Raw genomic sequence first — 19156 nt, forward strand, 5'->3', positions numbered from 1 at the left:
TAGGAGGCAGCAGCAAACGCATGACGTGATCGCCAGGAGCGGTTCAGCCTTGCACCCGCAGCAGCGAATTTACCCCTGGATGAATCAAGTCTAACTTCATCAGGTTTCCAAACACCTGCCTGTCAGCGGCTCTGCCTGCTTGTCCGTGCACAGCCGCCTCGACGCAATCTGCTCCCGGTTTATGCCTCAAGCATCGCCTCTCCCTTGATATGCCCGTAGCCCGAGACGCAGAGCCTGCCCCAGCCTGCAGTGAGGCGGCTGCAGAAGGGATGTGCCCCGTTCTGCTCGTGGAGGTGTTAACCCTAAACCTCCCTGCTCCCTGGGACCTTGAAAACTGCAGGCCAGGAGAAGGCTGTGGGTCCAGGAGCAAAGGACGGTTCAGCGAGCCCCAGATGCTCCCCTGAACAGAGAGAGCAGTGCCTTTGGCTTGGTGGAAGTGTCAGCCTGTAGCCCTGGAGAGAGGGCTCAAAGAGCACTGTCACTTTTGGGCAGGCAGGAGACGATCCCACACTTTCACACTCTACCTTAACCGCATATGTGTCATCCCTCTCCGTTTTCTGCAAATACCTTTCCCTCCTATAAGGCTTTCCTTATGCAAGTACAAATCTCTCTTCAGATCAGATTTAATGACAAGGTGTTATTAATCCTGCTGGATAAATGGGGAAAGCAACACTGACAAAGGGGCAGTAACTTTCCACACGTCAACACACCCAGAGAAAGGCTGGGGGGGCTGGAGCGGAGACGCTTGCTGGCAGTGCTGACCCCAGATGCTCCTGACCGGCCCCAGCACTGTGGCAGGGGCCCAGGGGCTCCTTACCTTCATTCCTCCGGTTGTTGAGCTGGTTGAACTGCTCCGTGAACTCCGTCAGTGACTCCTCGATGGTCTCTGTCCGAGGAACCGAGAGTGAAAACCTCCGCTTGAAATTTTTCATCTTGTTCATTTTACCTTGTGCTGAGAGGGATGGCAGAGCCCTGTGGGGAAGGAGAGAGCGCAGGCTGAGAGGGCTGGACGATGCACGGGACGGCCCCCCAGCCCCCCAGCTCCTGCTCTCTGGGGCTGGCAGCACCCCGACCCGAATTTCCCCTGCTGGGGATCTGCAGGGGTCCCCGGGGAAATCCTCTTCCCTGAGACACCGCTGCCGCGTCAGAGCAAAAGAGGAGCCACATGGTCACCAGGGGAATTGGGTTCCTCATGAATTTAGGAGCTGACTGTGGTCAAGAGGTGCAGGGGGGCTTTTTCTGCGCTAGTTGTCAGAGATGAACCCAGGGCAGGGCTGTGCACACTGAATCACGAGTACTGACACAGGCTGCGCCTTACAGCATCCTTGGAAACTCCAGGAATGCCTGAACAGGGAAAAGCAGGGTAGAAATAGAAGGAAAGCAAGAAAGAGTAAACAGTGACGGAAAAGATTCAATCCACGCTCCTCCCTGTACAAGGAGGCACCTCTCCCCTGGCAGTTTGGGCTCCGCTTTGCCCTTGCAAGAAAGGCTTCCTGAGCCAGCAGCAAAAAGCTGAGTGGAGCCAGTACGGGCTGGGGGGATCCCCGAGAGCCACAGCAAGGGGAGATGCTTCGAGCTCCCAGCTTGCTCCCAAGCTCTTGAATGACTCATCCTGTACAAGCATTGGAATCGCCTTAGCCAGGGATCTGATTAAAGCAATAAAACCCTTAAAAGAAGAAAACCCTCAAGGGCCACATGGTGAAGTGTGCTGAGTCTGAGCAGCCACACGAGCAGGCTGAGGGAGCTCGCTCTGGGCGTCTCGCAGCCACACGCCGCTTTGCCTTGCCTACTTTGGCTCTTGCCAGGCCTGTCTGTAGCTCAGCAGCACGGACAGGATGGGCTGCAAGAGCTGTCTGTGCACGGTTTGGTCTTTAGCACCAGCCCCGCTGCACTCCGGTGTTATTCCTCCCGCCGAGCACAGACCTAAGCAAACAGCCAACGCTCCCTGCTCCCCGGACCTGCAAACACCAGTGTCTCACCCCCAACCAGCCACAGCTCTGCCCCTTCCAGTCCCAGTCCCAGGAGGTTTGGGTCTGTCCCTCTCCCCCTCCCAATCTGATGAGCGTAGGGCTGCTCCTCCACCAGCCTTCATCGTCTCAACCCTCTAACCCGCCTGGCGGGGGATTTCCATTTAACAGCACTGGACTCCTTTAATGCTACTCTCATCCACCAGCCCAAGGGAGGATCTTAGGGGGAAAATCATCCCTTGGTACCAAACAGGCATCAAAAGCTACACAGAGCGGTTCTTTCCTGCACCGACACACACGTCCCACGACTTCTCCCGCACCCCTGGAGCGGGTCGGCCCCTCTGTCCCTGAGTGTCCCCGCTGCAGCTGAGCAGCCCCTTCCCTGGCTCTGCCCACTCCTTCCCAGCCCCCTCCAGGGCTTATCAGCACAAACAAACGGTGATCACATTCCAGACTGATGCGATCAGACACAGCATCCCAGAGCTAATGCATCGCGTCGCCAGGGCAACGGGAACACTTGGGTTGACATGCCTGCATCTGAAGGCTTAAAAGATTATCCGTCAGCAATATAAACACTCCATTTGCGTGTCTGCCATGCTCTGCGGTGAGGCCTGGCACCCTGCTGTGGGTGCAATCCCCCGAAAATGCCTGGGATTCACCTGAATCCTGGGGACTCACACCCCTCGACCATCCTCACTCATCTCCCACCTTTAATGCTGCAAAACCCTAAAGCTGAAGGCTCGACTGCAATGTTTGTGTACCTGGAATCAGGGCTGGGGTATTTGGCTGGGGGTGGGAAGGAAGGCTGGAGGCTGCTTTGAGTTGCAAAGCGAGGCAGGAGGATGCTAGACACATCCACGTCAGGCTTCAGACATTTAAATGTTTTCTCGGCACTCCAGAAACATGCTTTGACAACAAAGATGCTGGCACTCGTGAATGCTGCATTAACAAAGTCTTCATGCTGCTGCTTTCCTTATGGCCAAGAATAAAGGCTCCAAGCAGTGCTGTTCCTTCTGAAGGGAAAGCAAAGCTTGACACTTGCTTCGGAGACCATTTTCCCAGCCCATGGCTCTGATCTGGCTCCCTACCTTGCAAGCTAAGCAAGTTTTAACGGAGGCACTGCTGGTGTGTGGAAATGCCGCTCGCGTTGCAGGCACCCAAGGAACTAAACTGACCCGAAGTGTTTCGCTCCAGCTGGGCATGCTGACATTGCTAAAGTGGCACTGCTAAAAGCTACAGAGGCTCCTGTGCTAGGCACTGTTTTGCTCCCAAACAGGAAACAGGAGCTCAGGGGAAATCTGTGGTGCTCCCAGCAGGTACATCAGAGGCTCAAACAAAAGACAATCTTTCAACGTTAACGTTCAGATAAGCCTCAGTGATTACCCTTTCAAATTAGGCCATAAGCAAGTTTCCACACATCTCTGGTGAAGGTTACACTAATGAACTGCACTCCGGTAGCATCCTGAGCAACCCCTGTACATGTCCCTAACACAGCAAGTGCAAGGACACACTCACAGCAGCAAGTGCTGCAATTACCTGACTTCAAATCCACCTGAAGATACCAGGCTGCCTTCAACAGAAACTGGCAGGGAAGAGAGAAGGAGTTGCACGAGAATGCCCCTCGCCAGTCCCCCAGGATGCTTAAATCAGAGCTTGGAGAGGAAGGTCTGCGTTTCAAGAGAGATTTAGCAATGCTGCGCACCTCTAACAGTGGATGAAAGAAGTGTATCCAGCTCCTGGATAACACACTTGCCGGACCAAGGAGGCCAGGTCCCAACTCTGAGCACCATCCCCTTTCCTGCCCTTTTGGAAAGGGCACCCCACCTGGGACTGGGAGGGACTGGGCTGGGGGCTGCTGCAGAGCCGCCCGAGCCCCCCCACGCCTGCCGTGCCCAAAGGACAGCAGTCGCCCTGCCACGCTGGGGACAAAGTCCCACCCTGGCAGGGAATGGCATGGGATGGTCGAGAGAGCAAGCCACACCGCAGGACCAGAAGGTCACGGAGAGGTGCTCAGCATGAGCTGCTGAGCGATTCCTGCTCTGACAATCCCCCACCAAGCCAATCCATAACCTCCAGAAGGGCCCTCGACTCCAGGACCAGGAAGGATACAGGGAATATAAAAGATACTCCATCTCCAGGTGAACGAAGCAGCGGATGAGGGGAAGGGGTCTTTCCACCTCCCCCCATCCACTCACCCTTCTCAAAACGGTGCGAATGGTTTAGAAGGCAAACAGCTTCGCACCGACAAAAATTCATGCTCCACAAATTGCAGTCCGAATCCTTCCCCCCCCTTGCCATCTCCTGGAGTGCCAGCAGCTATGGGCTGCTAAATATAAAACCTCCTCAGAGAGGAAGTGGAGCGGGGGTAAAAATAGCACCGACATCGCTAGCTACCTCTCCTGCTACGCACAAGCCTGCCCTGTGCTCATTATCTTTATGGCTGCGTGCAATTGTGGCTGTTTTTTCCAGCTAGACCTGGACCTACTTGGAGTCTGGTACTGGGGTTCACATTAAAGTGTTTGGCAGCTGGAATGCATGGGACTGTTCTTGTCCCCAGTGTTCCGCTGCTCCCAGAGAGGAATTCGTCCTGCCCCGAGTGGCCATTTGGATCCAGGTGCCCTAAAGCCGGGATTTGTTCCCCTCCCGAACGCGTGGCATCCCGCGACCTGCCTGCTGGAAGGCTGCAGCACATCGCACGGGGCAGGCAGTGCGGGGTCCCCAGCGGGCACCCCTCCCCGCACGCTGCCCCAGGCAGCACCCCGGGGTGCGAGGGGCTTCGTCCTCCCTCTGGCCGCATTTCTTCTGAGAGAAAGCATAAAGCATCCCCTTTTACAGCTAAACGGAGCAGCCCAGCCCTCTGCCCCGGCATGGATTTCAAAGGAAGAATTGCTAGCGACTGCCTCTTGTTTTCCACCACGGTTTGCAGGAGTGTACGAAAGGAAGTGGAGGCATTTATTGACTTTCTGAGAGAAAGTGACACTTGCTAAGCAAAGCAATGACATCACTTGTTTTACAGCCTGACGGATCTCAAAGGGAATTACAGCAACCCCTGAACTGCAGTCATCTCTGGGATGGAAGAAGCCGGCTGCATGAACAACATGCAGAAACATGACGTTGCATGGTAGGACACAACGGGAAGAAGCAGTCTAAAATGGCAATAAGGAATTTAGGCATCAACAGGCAAAAATGAAATCACTCAGGCTGGAATTTGGCCAAGGAACAGGGATTAAAGCCAGCAGTGTGAATGATCTGCGTTTACTGTAATATAGTCAGAGAGTAAAAACTTGGCTACAACACTTCAAAGAGCCCAAAGCTGAATCCCATCAGCAAAGCTCATCACATGATCAAGACAAGATGTTAACGATTCTTTAAACTGCATTCAAAGCCGTATCCGCTGCCCTAGTAATAACGGCGCTCACTATTTTTCAGTGAACTATTCCCATAGGCATTCGGGCTGTGACTATCCACATGAATCTCTCTTGCATTTGTACAGCAAAACCCTCTGGCTCTCTGCTGTGGAATTCAAGAGACAGGTATTTTAGGCACAGACGAGCCCTCATCAGTGTATAAAACTGTCCTCTTTCTCCTTCAGCATATTGCAGGGGCTCGGAAGCAAGGCTTTCAAGCAATAACCACTTTATTGCTTTTCACAAATGATAAGTGGCTCCTTTTTTTTCTTACCATTTTAACAGACTGCTGCCCCCAATTCCCAGCCGAAAGGGTGGAAGGCTTGGAGGGAATAGTATGCTTTTTTTAAGCTTTTTTTTTTATCCCCAGAGAGATTAACAGTTGTGTTTACAGGGCAAAATGAACAGTCCTATTCAGCAGTTACGGCTCACACTTCTAGCTATTAGGTAGCATTGATTCACTCCTGCAAGTATCAGGGAAATGGTGAATTCTGCTCGGTAGAGCCTTATTTGCTCTGCAAACACAGCTATCATGCAACACTGCATGTGGCTACAGGGCTAAACAAACAATGAATCGAGGCACCAGTTGAATACGTGCCCCTCCTCACATTGCAAGGCATGGAGACAAAAGTCAGATCCAACAAAAGCTCACCAGCGCAGCCCATGTGCCAAGCAGCCCTCTCCATGGGCCAGCAGCAGGTCTCTGTTTTGGCCAGCTGATCTGCGTCCTCCCAAGCTCCAGCACAGAGGAAGGGCAGAGAAAAGTAGCATGAGCCGCCAAGACCACTGCGCGCAGGCAATGGGAGAGATTTCGGCCCCTCCATGGTGCACATTCCTGTGCAAACAGGAGCTCGGCACAGCCCGAATTCCTTCTCCGCTCCGAATTTCCTCGGCAGGGCCAGAGCCGGGTCCTCGGGAGGTGTACGGAGGGGGACGGGGAGAGATTTGGGGCTGTTCTGGGGAGTCAGAGGGAAATTACAGCATGCTGGGCATGACTCTAACATACAGCAGGGGCGATGCTGAATTTTCTGCAGCAGCTGGGAATCCTACCGGGGCAAGGTTAGAGGGGCAGGGAAGGATATCAGCCCCCGACCACCAAATGAACGTCTCTCCGTCTGCTCAGCTGTCAGCATGAAATCCTCCCTGGGGTAACAAGCTCCCGGCCGCATCCTTCCCATGACAGATGCTGCAAAGCACAGTCCGAGTGCCCGGGTAGATTAGTTCAGATGGACAGAGGCTGCTCTGAGCCGCGGCGAGGATCGGCATGGCCCTGCAGAGCTGGGGCCGCATACTGCTCGGCCTCCGGGATGGGCAGCGGACCCTGCCCATGAGACGGGAGCTGCCACGAGGACGATTTGCCGTGGAGCCTTTTGCAGCAATTAGTCTCCCCAAAAGGTGAGTGATGAGGGGAGAGAGGAAGGCCAGCTCTTCTCCCTCCACATTTGCCTCCCGCTGCTCAGCTCTGCTGCTCAGGGGGCCTGACATTTCCCTCCTACACAGGGAGCAAAGCTCCTGCCAGGAGGCCGAGGTCCCGCGGGGATGGGAGTGCAATCAATTCCTATTAATCTACAGGAGCCCTGTAGCAAACAGCAAGACCATCATCCCAGGGCAGCCACTGCGCTGGGCATGATTGAAAAGGGAACTTGGGATCCCCAGGGAGTCAGTCCATCCTCACGTTGCAATTTCTTTTTCTCCGGTACTACTGGCTTCCATGATTACAACAAATGCAGTGCACCCAGGAATGTGATTATGGCAGCCAGAAGATCACTGTCCTCCCTTCTCACGTCTGCAGTTCAGAGGAGACTTGGGAGGAAAAATGATCCTGTAGCAAATGTGTAAGACTGGCTTCCACTCCAGCTCTGACCCTCTCAGCATGCCTCGGTTTCTCCAGCTATAAATCAAGAATGACGATGCATCCTTCCCCCCTTCCAGTTTGTTTGCATTTTCCTCAGTTGTGAGACCCTTGCAGGCAGAAGCCTGGTTTGTGGGGTGTACAGCGCCCGGCACAGCAGGACTTCTATCCCTCATTTGCAGCATTGCAATTACTCCTTCGTTAAGTTGTTGTTAGGAGACAATGACACGGGCAAAGCACAAGCCACACGGAGCACGTACAGATCTCTGAGACTCAAACAGACACGAAGATAGCCCGGGAAGGGTAAATGCTATGGAAAACTTCCCGCAAGCCCAGCCTTTGGAGACTTTAAAACCTGTACTTGATGCACGGGTAAGAGTGGGAAGGAAAGCCGTTTTGCTAGATGTGCATTTCCACTCTCATTTGTCCCAGTCCTGACAATGAGCCCAGTAACAAGAGCACACAAAGGAGGTTTGTTCTGCCTTTGTATATTTTGCCTTTCTCTGTGTCCACAGCCCTGTGCGGTGCAGTCAGCAGTTCTCGCTTGGCTCTTCCCTTCCCGGCTCTTGGTGAGATCAGGACAGCCCTGAGGAAGGCATTAAAATGACGGTCATTATTCCAGCAGCCTCAAAACACTAGGCACTTATTCCTCAGCCGAGGCTAACCTGAGAAAAGTGTCCAGTGTTTGGCTGGAACAACAATAGACTGCTGATAGCCAGTTTGTCCACCACAGACATCCCAGCCACGGGTGGGAGCTCAGTGCTCACATTGTCTGGGTGCGGTGCTGAGCCTCCCCGAAGGCGCTCGTGTCAGTGTTTCTATGGTACCTCCATCGTCTTCAGGGGATGAGCGGTCCGGACTCGCAGCCGCCGTAGATCAGCAGATCCCCTGCTCCAGCCCATCCATCACTGCTGGTTTGCACCAGACGGACAGGAAGCGGGAAATGAGTCTCAGCAAACGTGCACGACTTTTCCCCCTGGAGCCCAACACAACTGCGTTTGGCTCTGAGACAGAGACGCTCCCTTTGATACCCAATTTTGCTATGGCAGCTATCTAAGTTATTGAGACTTAATTTACGGTCGCTCGGAAGTTCGGGGCGCGTGTCCCACTGGCAGCGTTCACCATGATGGCAGTGCTAGACCATGACCCAGGAGACGCGGGCTGTAATGCGGCACTTGGGAGCAAAGAGCTGTGCTGGGATTGCTGGGGCAGCAGCACTTTACAGCTCAGGTATGCTCCTGGAGGCACTGCTCTTCAGCTGCATGATATTTAGCCGTTCTCTCCCCTTTTCCTGTGACTCACTTTCTCCTTTCATCCTTTTATTACACAGTGGGAACGTCCTTCACAACAAGCCTCGTGCTATGTGTATACCAAGCTCCTAGCACAGTGAGTAGCTGCTGCAATATCAACACAAGTAATTACTGAAGAGGAACATTACCAGCAAAAGCAGCCTGGACCTTGCCTTTTATGACACTCAACCTATTATTGACTGACAATTAACTAACACAATCCCAGCTGCATCCGAGGCAGATTGGCTCTTCCTGCTGCACCGCAGGGACCTCGCTGTGGAGCCTGCCTGCTCTTCACGAGCCCCCTGGAGACCTGATGTCCCCTGCTGCCCTCTGCCAGCATCACGTCCCCGTTACCTGGCTGTCACGTCACGCCCCAAAAGTGACAGAGGCTCCTGAACATACAAGCACAACCAAGAAAGCGTTCATGGATCCTGCTGAATGAAAGACACTCCAGAAAGACAAACCAAGCACTGTTATCCCCACAGCTGGCAGCCAGCGTTCCCAGGTGCCTGGGAGAGACAGCGAAGAGGGTGCCAGCTTCCAGCTGCTGAAGAAAGTCATTCTCAGTAACACAAAGCCTCTTATTTTCTCTCCCAGGAGTGTTTAACCTGTGGCTGAGGCTGTCAGCACCTGCCCTTCCTTTATTGCTAGATGGGAAGGAGGATCCACATTACGGGAGAAGATCCCCGCTGCAGGAGAGACCAAGTCCCACCGAGCCTCTCCCGCAGCGACGTCGCCGGCACACCTGCAGCTCCATCCCGCTGGATGAAGCTGTGCAACGCTGTCATCCCCACGCTCACACAGCATGGGGTACGTAGGGTCTGCTGTCTGCTGGCTTCTTAATTGCTATTTTCTTTCCTTTTTTTTTTTTTTTTTTTAATTAGAGCTTTCGTTCTTTCCCCAGCCCACGCAGAGCTCCCAGAGCTGCAAGCCTTGTCTGTGACTGCCGTGCAGACAAGAGCTCGTGGAAAGCCAGGATTCGCTTTCCCTGCAGTGGTCAGGGGGAGCCAGGATAAGTTGTCTCCTTCTCTCTTTAACAGAAAATACTGGAATTTTCCTCCTGTGACCCATGATTTCATCTTCCACCTAAGACCTCTCTTTGTGGCCCGTGAGAACAAGGCTGAAAGGATGGTATCAGTGCAAACTGAGGACGGGGGGTAATGCATTGCTTCAGCTGCAGTGTGGAAGGCAGACGCAGGAGTCAGCTTTGACCTGCTGTCCAGGGGTGGGATGACAGCTCAGCTGGCACCGCGCTGCCTCAGCTCCGCAGGGACAGCTGAGCAGAGGGATCACACAGTTCTGCTGCCCGGCTCCCCTTTCTAAAAGCATTCCTAGGGAGGGTATTTAAAGAAACAGAAATTACATCCTGTACACCCGATAGTCACGTGGAATTTGTGAAATGCAGCTACCTCTGGTGCAAAGAAAAGGAGGGGGACAGCAACTAGCGCACAACGAAAAGGTGAAGAGAAGAAACGAAAGCCAGATCCTCGTGAAAAGTCTTACCGAGGGACCCTGGTATCAAAGGATCTTGACAGGACTGAATTTCCCGGAAAAACAGAAAACGGTTTTAATATAAACAGAAGCACAACATTTGTAAGAAGCAGCACCACCACAAGCACTCAAAGCAATTAAGAGCTTGGCTCTTCGCCACGCATTTTCTAGGAGAATAGAAGCCCGGAGTCCAGCTTGCCTTGCTCTGCCCTGATAAACCACACTTATAACAGGGCTGAGACCTCTGCCAGTTACGCTCTACAATCTGTAAATACCTGGATTTCAATGCCACCCAACCCTGGCAATGGGAGGAGGAGCTGGAGAGACTGTACAAACAGCTTCATTCGGGATTAACGCTCCTTCCTCCCCCAGCAAGCTCCCAGCTCGGATCCAGCAGCTCCTTGGAGCCAACACCGCTAATAAACCAGCCTCCCTCCGCCCTCGGACAGATCTTTCTGCAGCAACAGGAAAAGAAAGGAATGAAAGGGGACGGTGTTCCTGACCTACTGCTCCCCACCCCAGCACAGTTTACGGTACCAGCTACGGACGGGGTTTCTCCCCAGGACTGTGCTCTGGAGCAGCGGTACCACTCTTTGGCATTAGGCACATAAAACTCTTTGCAGCAGGGTTTCAAATCTGTTTTATTTAAAGCTCTGGAATAGTCACATGGTAGTAGGGTAGTGAGCAAACACTGCAAGTCTACTTCCCTGCCAAGGATTGCACTAATCTGTTATTTAATCTTAAACCAGTTGTGCACCCATCCTCGGAGGGCTTTGCGCACGTGTGGGTATTTCGATGCGAGGGAAATGCAGCCACACAGGTAGGGAGTGCGACGAGCCAACGCTTGAGGAATCGGAGGATTTCAAAGCACAGCACAAACTGTAATTACTTTTGGCATCCCTGTCTCCCCCCTAATGGGAAGAGTATTTTATCCAGACCCTTCCTTATCGCGATTACCGCAGTGGTGCTTAGAGCCCCAGCCGGGGGTGAGATGTGCAGGTGGGCATCTGTGTGATCTTTCTGGCTTGGCTTTGCTTCCCAGATCCAGAGCCCACACCTCACCCTCACGAGGAGAGAAGGGATTGCTCAAGTCCTCGCTCCGGCTGGTGATCAGGGACTTCAGCTCTACTAAGCTGCTGTCAGGGCTGGAGGAAGGCAGAAGATTGAAAAAGCTTCCTGAATCAAGAGCTGGCTGCCAGGGATCCCAGTGTGATAAGAGCAATGTTTTGAGGCAGGGAATTTGGCAAGAGCTCCGTGTTGGTGCCCAGATGCCAGGCTTTGAGACACCCTTGCATCAGCATGAACAGCTTCCAGGGATGGTTCTCCCGTGCCCCTGGCCCGTGCACATGCACCACCTTGAAAGCCGACAGTGGCTTTCTATCTTTCCAAAAAACCACGGATGTGGTTTAATTTCTCTGTAGTTCTTGGGAATGAAGCCATCTTTTCCATTGAGTTCTGCCTTGTACCAATTCTGATCACATTCTTCATTCAAAACCTTAAGGATATCCCCCCCGTTTGAAGCTCAGCTCAAGCCTGCCTCGGGGGGATGCACGACTTGTGCCCTGCTGCTGCAAACTCTTAAAGCTGGTCCTGTACAGAAGGATTTCACCTGCTCTCCTGTCCCCCCTGCTCTCCCCTCTACCCATTTCAATGTTCCAGTTTTTCTCCATAATCTGAAGGGAGCCAAGTGTCCCTGCCATTCCTTCTCTGGCTTCTCAGATCTCAGCGCTGATACCGCCACCAATAACACTACACTCCTTATTTCTGCACATGAAGCATTTCCACTTTGCAAAGAGCCAGGGGCTGGGCAACACAGTGAAAACCAGATATTGTCTGGGCCACATGCAGGGAAGGAATAATGCAGAAACAAACACCGAAAGAGATTTTCACAGTAGCAAATGGCTCCGGGAACAACTAGTAAAAGCAAATGAAGCAGATCCTCAAATAGTCCTGCTCCACTTAGGATTTGACTAGCACAATCGCCATTAAATGAGAGGCCCCTCGAGATGTACGGCAATTCCTGAGATCTGGGGGTTGCCAACTAGCTTGGACGTGTGCCCATATGGCAAACACCTTCTCAGTAACTGTCTTGCCTCCTCCACCAGCTTCCTTAGAAAGAGCTGGGGGAGCAGAAAGACAGGAGGCTGGTCTGAGATGCAGAGACACTCCATCCCCTTTGCTCCCCATCCTGACGTCCTCCGGTGTACCTCCCTCCCCTTGGGCAGCCCAGGGCAGGGACGTGCTTGCAGATCCAACTGTCCTGCTATGTCCGTGCTGTACCTCCTCTGCTCAGGAAGCCCTTTATCAGGTATTTTGCACCAGCAGCCCCATTTTCCTTAAAAACAGGCATGCTACGAGGAGGCTGTGGGATTGCCCGAGAGCCCAGCCCAGGCCCTGTGATGGTGCAAGCTCTCCAGGATCCCAAACCCGGTGAGATGCTGCCTTCCAGGAAACCCCTGTCCCTGCGAGCAGCACATGCTTGCAGAGCATCCTCAGCCATCCTTCTGCACTGCCTGGAGACACCTACTCCTACTACCCTTACCCCGCCGCAGCTGAGCACCACCACGACTATGACATTTTCATGTTAAACCAAACATGGACACGTCTGGATACCAAATAGAGATATCGCAGATGAAACATGTATAAACAGATTAAGCATGCCTCAGTGCCTGCAAACCTCTGCTCACTTCCCTATGGAGGGCAACATTTCATGCATATCTGGGAACTCGGCAAGCGCACACTGTTTAGATAAACCTTGTTCCTTGTTAAACTGTAAATAACATCTGTCTCGCCAAGCCAAGCCCCTGCTCGTCACTCGGTGTCCTGAAAGTTGCAATGTCAGTCATGGGAACAGCAGACAAAGCAAGTATATTTGGCGGTTTTTAAAATAATGAATTTATATCTTTTTTTTTAAGCTCATTTTTCCACTTCTCTCTTCACTCCCAACCCACCTCCCCCCTGCACTTCAAAAACTATTGCAGCTCTCATTGCATACTGGTCGAGTCCCCCACACAGCTGCCCGCAGCTCTGGTGTCCTTGACAAGCTAGATGGGCTTCTGCACGAGCCTTGGAAACTGGGGGAGATAACAGAGCCCAGCATGAGATAAACAGAGCGTAAGAGAGCGAGGGAGAGCCATCTCTTGCAGGAAAACACATGGCTGGCCTCACCAGTCCTTGGACACTGTTAGGAAGAGATAGGTGCTGGGCTGCAACACGCGTTGACCCGTGGCTTGCAGTCCACTGCCCTTTTGTAAGACCTCAGAAGCACGTCTGCAAATAATTTCAAATATAGGCCCCCCCACCCCCAAATCAAAGCACAGACACGTTTCCATGAGGTTTTCAGTAACAGGCCACGAGAGTCAAGGAGACTCAAAGCTCAGAAAGCGAGATGAAAAGGGACTACGTCGAGCCGGGCTGTTCAAAGCTCACTTGATAGTATTCAATTCTACTCCTCTCCTGCCTCGCAAGCTGATAAACTGTATGCTTCATAGGAAACGCTCGAGATAAGAGAGGATTATAATCCTGAGACCCAAAGAGACGAGAGATTTGGCCTACGTTCACACAGCAGAGCATCAGCCGAGCTGAGGTGCCCCCCTCTTACCACCGCACCGAATTCTTATCTGGTTTAATACTGGTGGGGTTGCTTGTACACGCTGCAACTAACTGCACTCACAATGCTGCTATCATAGTGCGATTAGTTGCACAATTAATCGTTAATAAGAAGGGATTGAAAGGGATTAAGTACTTAAATAGAACACATGCTGCTAATGGTAATTTATAAAAACACGCCTTCTCCCTCAGATACTGTGTCATGTTTTCCTGGAATTAAAATGACTCAATTGGACTTTTTCTCTGCACCTCCTGCACAGAGGAGATACCCATTTCCATCGCTGTGTAGCTGCAGCCGGGGTCTGAGAGGAATTCAACAGCAACAAGAGTGACGGGAAAGCTCCTCACTGCTATTGCTCTTCCCAGGGGCTTTGAGAGTTATAGCTAAAGCAGGAGGACCATGGTGGAAGGGAGGGATGTGAAGGTGGTACTGGGAGGTGTGTGTTGTGATGGTTCATTTAATGGAGAGAGCAGTTTGGGGACACAGAGGCACTCTTTGCATTTTTAATTGTCTTTTGGACGAGACACAAAACAACCCCGGGGTATGACCAAAAAGAGCATTAAAACCACCAGTTCTGCCTCCTCCTCAGACTCCCAGGCAGGTAATGTTGCTTCTCTGTCCCACACACACCAATTTACATTGCAAATGGTGTTTGCAAATTCCTGCCTAAAACCCAGGTACTAGGAAGGCTGCCCAGGTGCCACCAGACCATCCGCAGCCTTTCTGGGACCCTTCCAAAGAGCTGAAATGGCTCTGAGGTGCCTGGTCAAGGCAAGGACCATGGGGCTCAAACTACCACTCCTGCAGCTTCAGGTCCCCACGTCCCCGTCTCCCTTCGGCCACGGGCACAGCAGCAGCTCTTGATGCTGACGACGATTTGTGATGGCCGCGACAGCCCATCCTCCCCCACCTCAGAGGAGTTTTCTGCCTTGAATCAAAAACCAAACTGGCGGAAAAACAAACCCCTTGGCTCCTCTGACCAGGGCAGTCTGAGGCATCCCTTAGAGGTTTCTTGCCTAGACCACACAAGCCTACAGTGAGACTTGGCCCTGCAGACGTTTCCTCTGCACTGGGCAGCATTTCAGACTCTAGCTCTTCCTCGAAAAAGAAAATATGTCAGCTGATGGACTAAGGCACTGTGCAGGTTCTTCCCCTGCTCTGTCCGAGGCTTCTGTGAGGGGTGACATGGGCTCTGCACTGTCCCCCAGGTCCCAAGTGACAGGCAGCTCTGCTCAGCACACCCATCCCGAGCGGGCCACGGGGACCGACTCCATCGCATCCTGCGCAGGAGGTCCCTGCAGCCCGCGGCACTCCGGTGCGGCACTGCTGGCACAGCAGCTCCCCGTCTGCGCCGAACCCGCTCCTGGGATAAACAGAGGCTTTCAGTCTGCGGGGCTGCTAATTCACCTCCTCTGGCCAGTGCCGCGCTCAGGAAATACACAATATCAATGCCGTTATTGTAGAGGCAGATCGCGAGGTCTGCAAAGGCTCGCCCCTAGATGTGGTCTTCTTCAAGCAGGACGGGGAACATTGGTAGACCCGCAAAAGAGGTTGTCCTCGCAGCCACAGTCCAGGATGTAGCTCTGCCCTGTTCCAGGCTAACACTGGCCTTCAGTCCCCTAATTGCAAACATGAAAAGCAAACAGCGCACAGAGGTATCCAGCCACAGGCTGACTCGCTACGTCTCTTCGGAGAGCTTGATGGGCAGGGCTGTAAGTCAGATACAACCGCGATGGGCAAAATACAAAGGACAGATAAGAAAAGGCTGGGATTTGTGAGATACGGTCTGTTCCCAACTGCCTATACTTCCTGTATCCTGTGGCACAGTGATTACTGTGCAGTAATTAGTTAATAATTACAAGCTGACCAACCCTCAGGAATATCTGTAGCAGAAGGAGCAATATATGCTTTAGGCTGAATGCAGATTTTCCTTACTGCTTCTCCCTTGCACTTAAATCACCGTTCCAATTTGAGGCATGGAGAACAGATGCCAGAAAAGGTTATTATGCCTCCAGTAACACAGGAACGGTTCCTCACCCTTCTGTGATCACTGTTCGTTCAAGGATAGCCAAGCATTTTTCACTAATACCAACCGTACCTCAGCCTAGCTGTGAATTTGGCTATTATCCCCCCCCGAGACAGGAAATACAGAAGTGCAGAGATGGGATGGGACTCACCCAAGGTCAAACAGCGAGTCAATGGCACAGCCAGGAAAAGAGTCCAGGAGATCTGGCCCTGGATCCCACCTCCAAACCACTACTGCAGCACCGTTTCCTTTGGTCTGTTGTTATAGATCACTGCTGCCCAGATCTACTGCATCAGGACTGGATCCTGAACTTCTGAAGCACACTCTCTACCAGGTCACTGGCAATGCTGGTACTGCAGAAATGAGTGGTAGTTTCTAGTTCTCTGTGTTATCTGGGTGACAGCAGAGATGACACAAGCACACATTACAGAAGAGATCCTGCTACAAAACTAGAGAGGATTTGTGACACTCACAGCCTTGGCTGGTGACAAAATTGCCGTGTCCTGTGCTGCTGTGGGTCTGCTGACTTCAGCGGAGCAATGCTGATTTACACCACTTGAGCATCTGGTGAAGTAAGGCAGAAAGTGGAATTTAATCTACCAACACAGGCAGATGCAATAGGAGGATGCATTTTCTGGTGAAAAGAGATCACTTCAGCTGCTATTATACTCTTCAAACCAGATTTTTAAAGTCCAAAATAAAATAAAAAAACCCCAAAGTGCTATTGAAGATCCCTGTAGGTCCCTGGCTGCATCTTTGGGTATCCATAGGTCAGCAGCATTTGCCCCAGCACAGGCTCAGGGTATAAGCTGCCAGTCTAAGAGGCTTTCCACCAAATAATTCGAGTCATGCTAGAAGGCATACAACCAAGCTCCAGGTGATGTTCCACGCCGGAATATAGAAAAAAACCACCACCCATGAATTTATATGCATGTGCATGTTCACAAGCGCAGAGTTAAGGCTCCTGTTCATAAACCTCATCAGATTTAGCAACTAAAAAAAGGTATGGCTTCAAGAGTGGGCAGCGCCGGGGAGAAGCGGGTGCGAGGGAGAAGTGACAGCGGAGGGGGGGGTTGCAGCTAAACCTAACTGGGATCATGAATCATAACCCCTGAGTGACCAGCATATTAACACTTACCAAATAATTAAATAGACTGAGTAAAAATAAACTATTGAAATCAAAATAGAGAAACAGCAGAAATAAACGGAACGTTTGGAATGTTTCTGCTTCCCAAAAAAGGCACATTTTGATTTCTTCAGAGGTTTCAGTGTTTATGGTCAGCTTCAACAGCCTCTCCTTTTTAATTTAGCAATTCAATGAAAAGTCACCAAAGCAACAGCAGCACCCCATGAAACTTCTTAAATCCAGCCCCCTCCCCACTCCAAAGCCCCCGGCTTGGGAAACTTGGGTTGTTTTAAAGGAAACGGCTGAGCATTTCAGAGGTTGGGGAAGAAAGAGAGGGTGGGGGAGAGGGTTCATGTAGAAGTCTTCAGTAATAAAAACATTACAGCATGGCAGGTCATGAGCAAAAACTGAAAGGGTGCCCAAAAGACAAATAAAATTCATGTCACCCCAGACCACAGCGAGAGACAGGCTGTTAGCTACAGAGCGGCACAAAACAGCACGTGTTGGACAGAGTATTAGACCTCGGGTTGGAGATCCAGTGCCACCAGTGACAGGACCTCGCTAACACCAGGAATACGCTCCTTGCCTCAGTTTCCCACCTGATAAATGAAGATGATAGTACTAGCTCAAGGGTGGCGTGAGGACGGATTGTTTGGGTGTAATTAACAAAATTTAAAAGTAACAAAATAATTGGATTGAATGCACCATTAATTGGCAATGAAGTGTCTTCATTAGCAGCACCCTTCCTTCCAGGTGCACGCAGAAGCTGCTCACTTTCCTTTCTCCATGCACTAACAAAAGGGCAGTAAACCCAACACCACTCCATCCTGTCTGCTTCCTCCTCTATGCATCACGAGCTCTGATGATGCCATGTGCTCCTGCAACGCTGGCAGAGGTGACTGGTACCAGGCACTGACAGCTCTGTATCAGAAATTTGCTACTCAAATAATTTATTATTTTGGTTATGGTAGTGCTTGCTGACCCCAGAGATTGAGGACTCGCTGTGCAAAAGGCAGCAATGAGAAATCATCCCTGCTTCAGAATGCCCCTGATTTAAATCCACAAAGGAAGATAAAAGGGAAGCAGAATACAGGGCCAGGCTCACAGCAGGTCAGCGTCAGCCCTAGGCTGGCTGTGCACAGCCTGAGATGCTCGGAAATGTCTCCACCTGAGCTGCTCTGGGAGACCTGGTTCCCAAAAAGCAATGAGCATCCATCTTTGAAAACAGCAGGTCAAACATCCCTCCATTCCACAGCGTGAACACTTTTAGAGTTATTTATCCTCCCAGCAGCCTGGTGTGGCAGGGATGGTACCTGATGTAAGATGGGAGCACAGAAAAGCCACAAACAAAACCAGAAGAGCTGGTGCTGGCATCTGAACGCAACTCTCTGAAGCAAGTGCCCCAAAGCCTGGAGCATCCTTCCGCTTCACGAGCTGTATTCCCACAGGTCCTGCCTGTGGTGACTTGAAACTGTGGTGCATTATGCATTCAGCACACGAGTGAGAATTTTAACAAGAGCCCAGCTGCTGCTCAGGTGTGAAAAGAAATGGTCAGATTTTCAGCAGAGATCAGCCCAGTGGGAGGCATGCTGTGCTGAAGATACGTGGACATTTCCCAGTGGGAATGCGGCGTGCCTCGCCTGCTTGCAAAAATCTATCCTTAATTGTGGTGGCCTGGAGCTCCTCCCTGAAACAGCGAGGAAACCCAGAAGGCAAGAGAATACAGATCTCAAGTTGTGATTGGAGATACAGCGAGAATAACCGCACGAAAGGAGGGAGGCAAAGAAAGAACAAGAGAGATGAGAGATTGCAGCGGTGTCAAAAGCACAGATGAACCCCAGCCATCTCTGAAGGCTTGCTAGCTCTGCTCTGTGGCTTGAAAATAATTTCACACCAGCTTCTTCTCCAGCCAGGCTGGCTAGACAAAGATAGGAGCTAAGATTGTCAGCGACTGAGCAAACAAGCAGCAGATGAGCAACACTGGCTGCGGGCAAAATGCTACCTGAAAAGAAACCTTGATTAGAAATGTAAAGAGAGAGCAAAAGATGCTCTGATTACAGATCGACTCTGCAAAGTTAATTGTTCACCAGATTGTAATCCGGGCTTTTGCATCTACATTAATCAACAGGTTGCTTTCTGCTATCAGTTTTCCCTTTACAAACAGCAGAAGCAAGTTAATTTAGAGAAAAGCAAACCCAGCAGGTCAAACCTCTGCAAGGACAGAGTTTGCGGAAAGCAGTCGAAGGGCCTTTTTTAAATAGAGACCTTTTATTGTTTTTCTACCTCTAAAGATGTAAACTGAGACCATGTCATCAGCCAGAGCTGACCTTTCAGGGTTTCAGTACACTAATTACGCAGAGCGGAACTCACTCCAGGCCGGGTGGG

At 51.6% G+C, this 19156-nt stretch overlaps 1 protein-coding gene across 1 annotated transcript in view; it reads right to left on the reverse strand.

Annotated features, from left to right (window-relative positions):
* The window catches only part of CDK18 (cyclin dependent kinase 18), a 35950-nt gene that overhangs the window by 13745 nt on the left and 3049 nt on the right, over nucleotides 1-19156 (reverse strand). Inside the window, exon 2 of the mRNA XM_072844644.1 lies at nucleotides 818-972. Within this exon, the coding sequence (XP_072700745.1) occupies nucleotides 818-941 (124 nt within the window). The 5' untranslated portion in view covers nucleotides 942-972. The remainder of the gene's footprint in view (nucleotides 1-817; nucleotides 973-19156) is intronic.

Source organism: Ciconia boyciana, chromosome 23 (assembly GCF_034638445.1).
Source record: "Ciconia boyciana chromosome 23, ASM3463844v1, whole genome shotgun sequence".
Taxonomy (NCBI): domain Eukaryota; kingdom Metazoa; phylum Chordata; class Aves; order Ciconiiformes; family Ciconiidae; genus Ciconia; species Ciconia boyciana.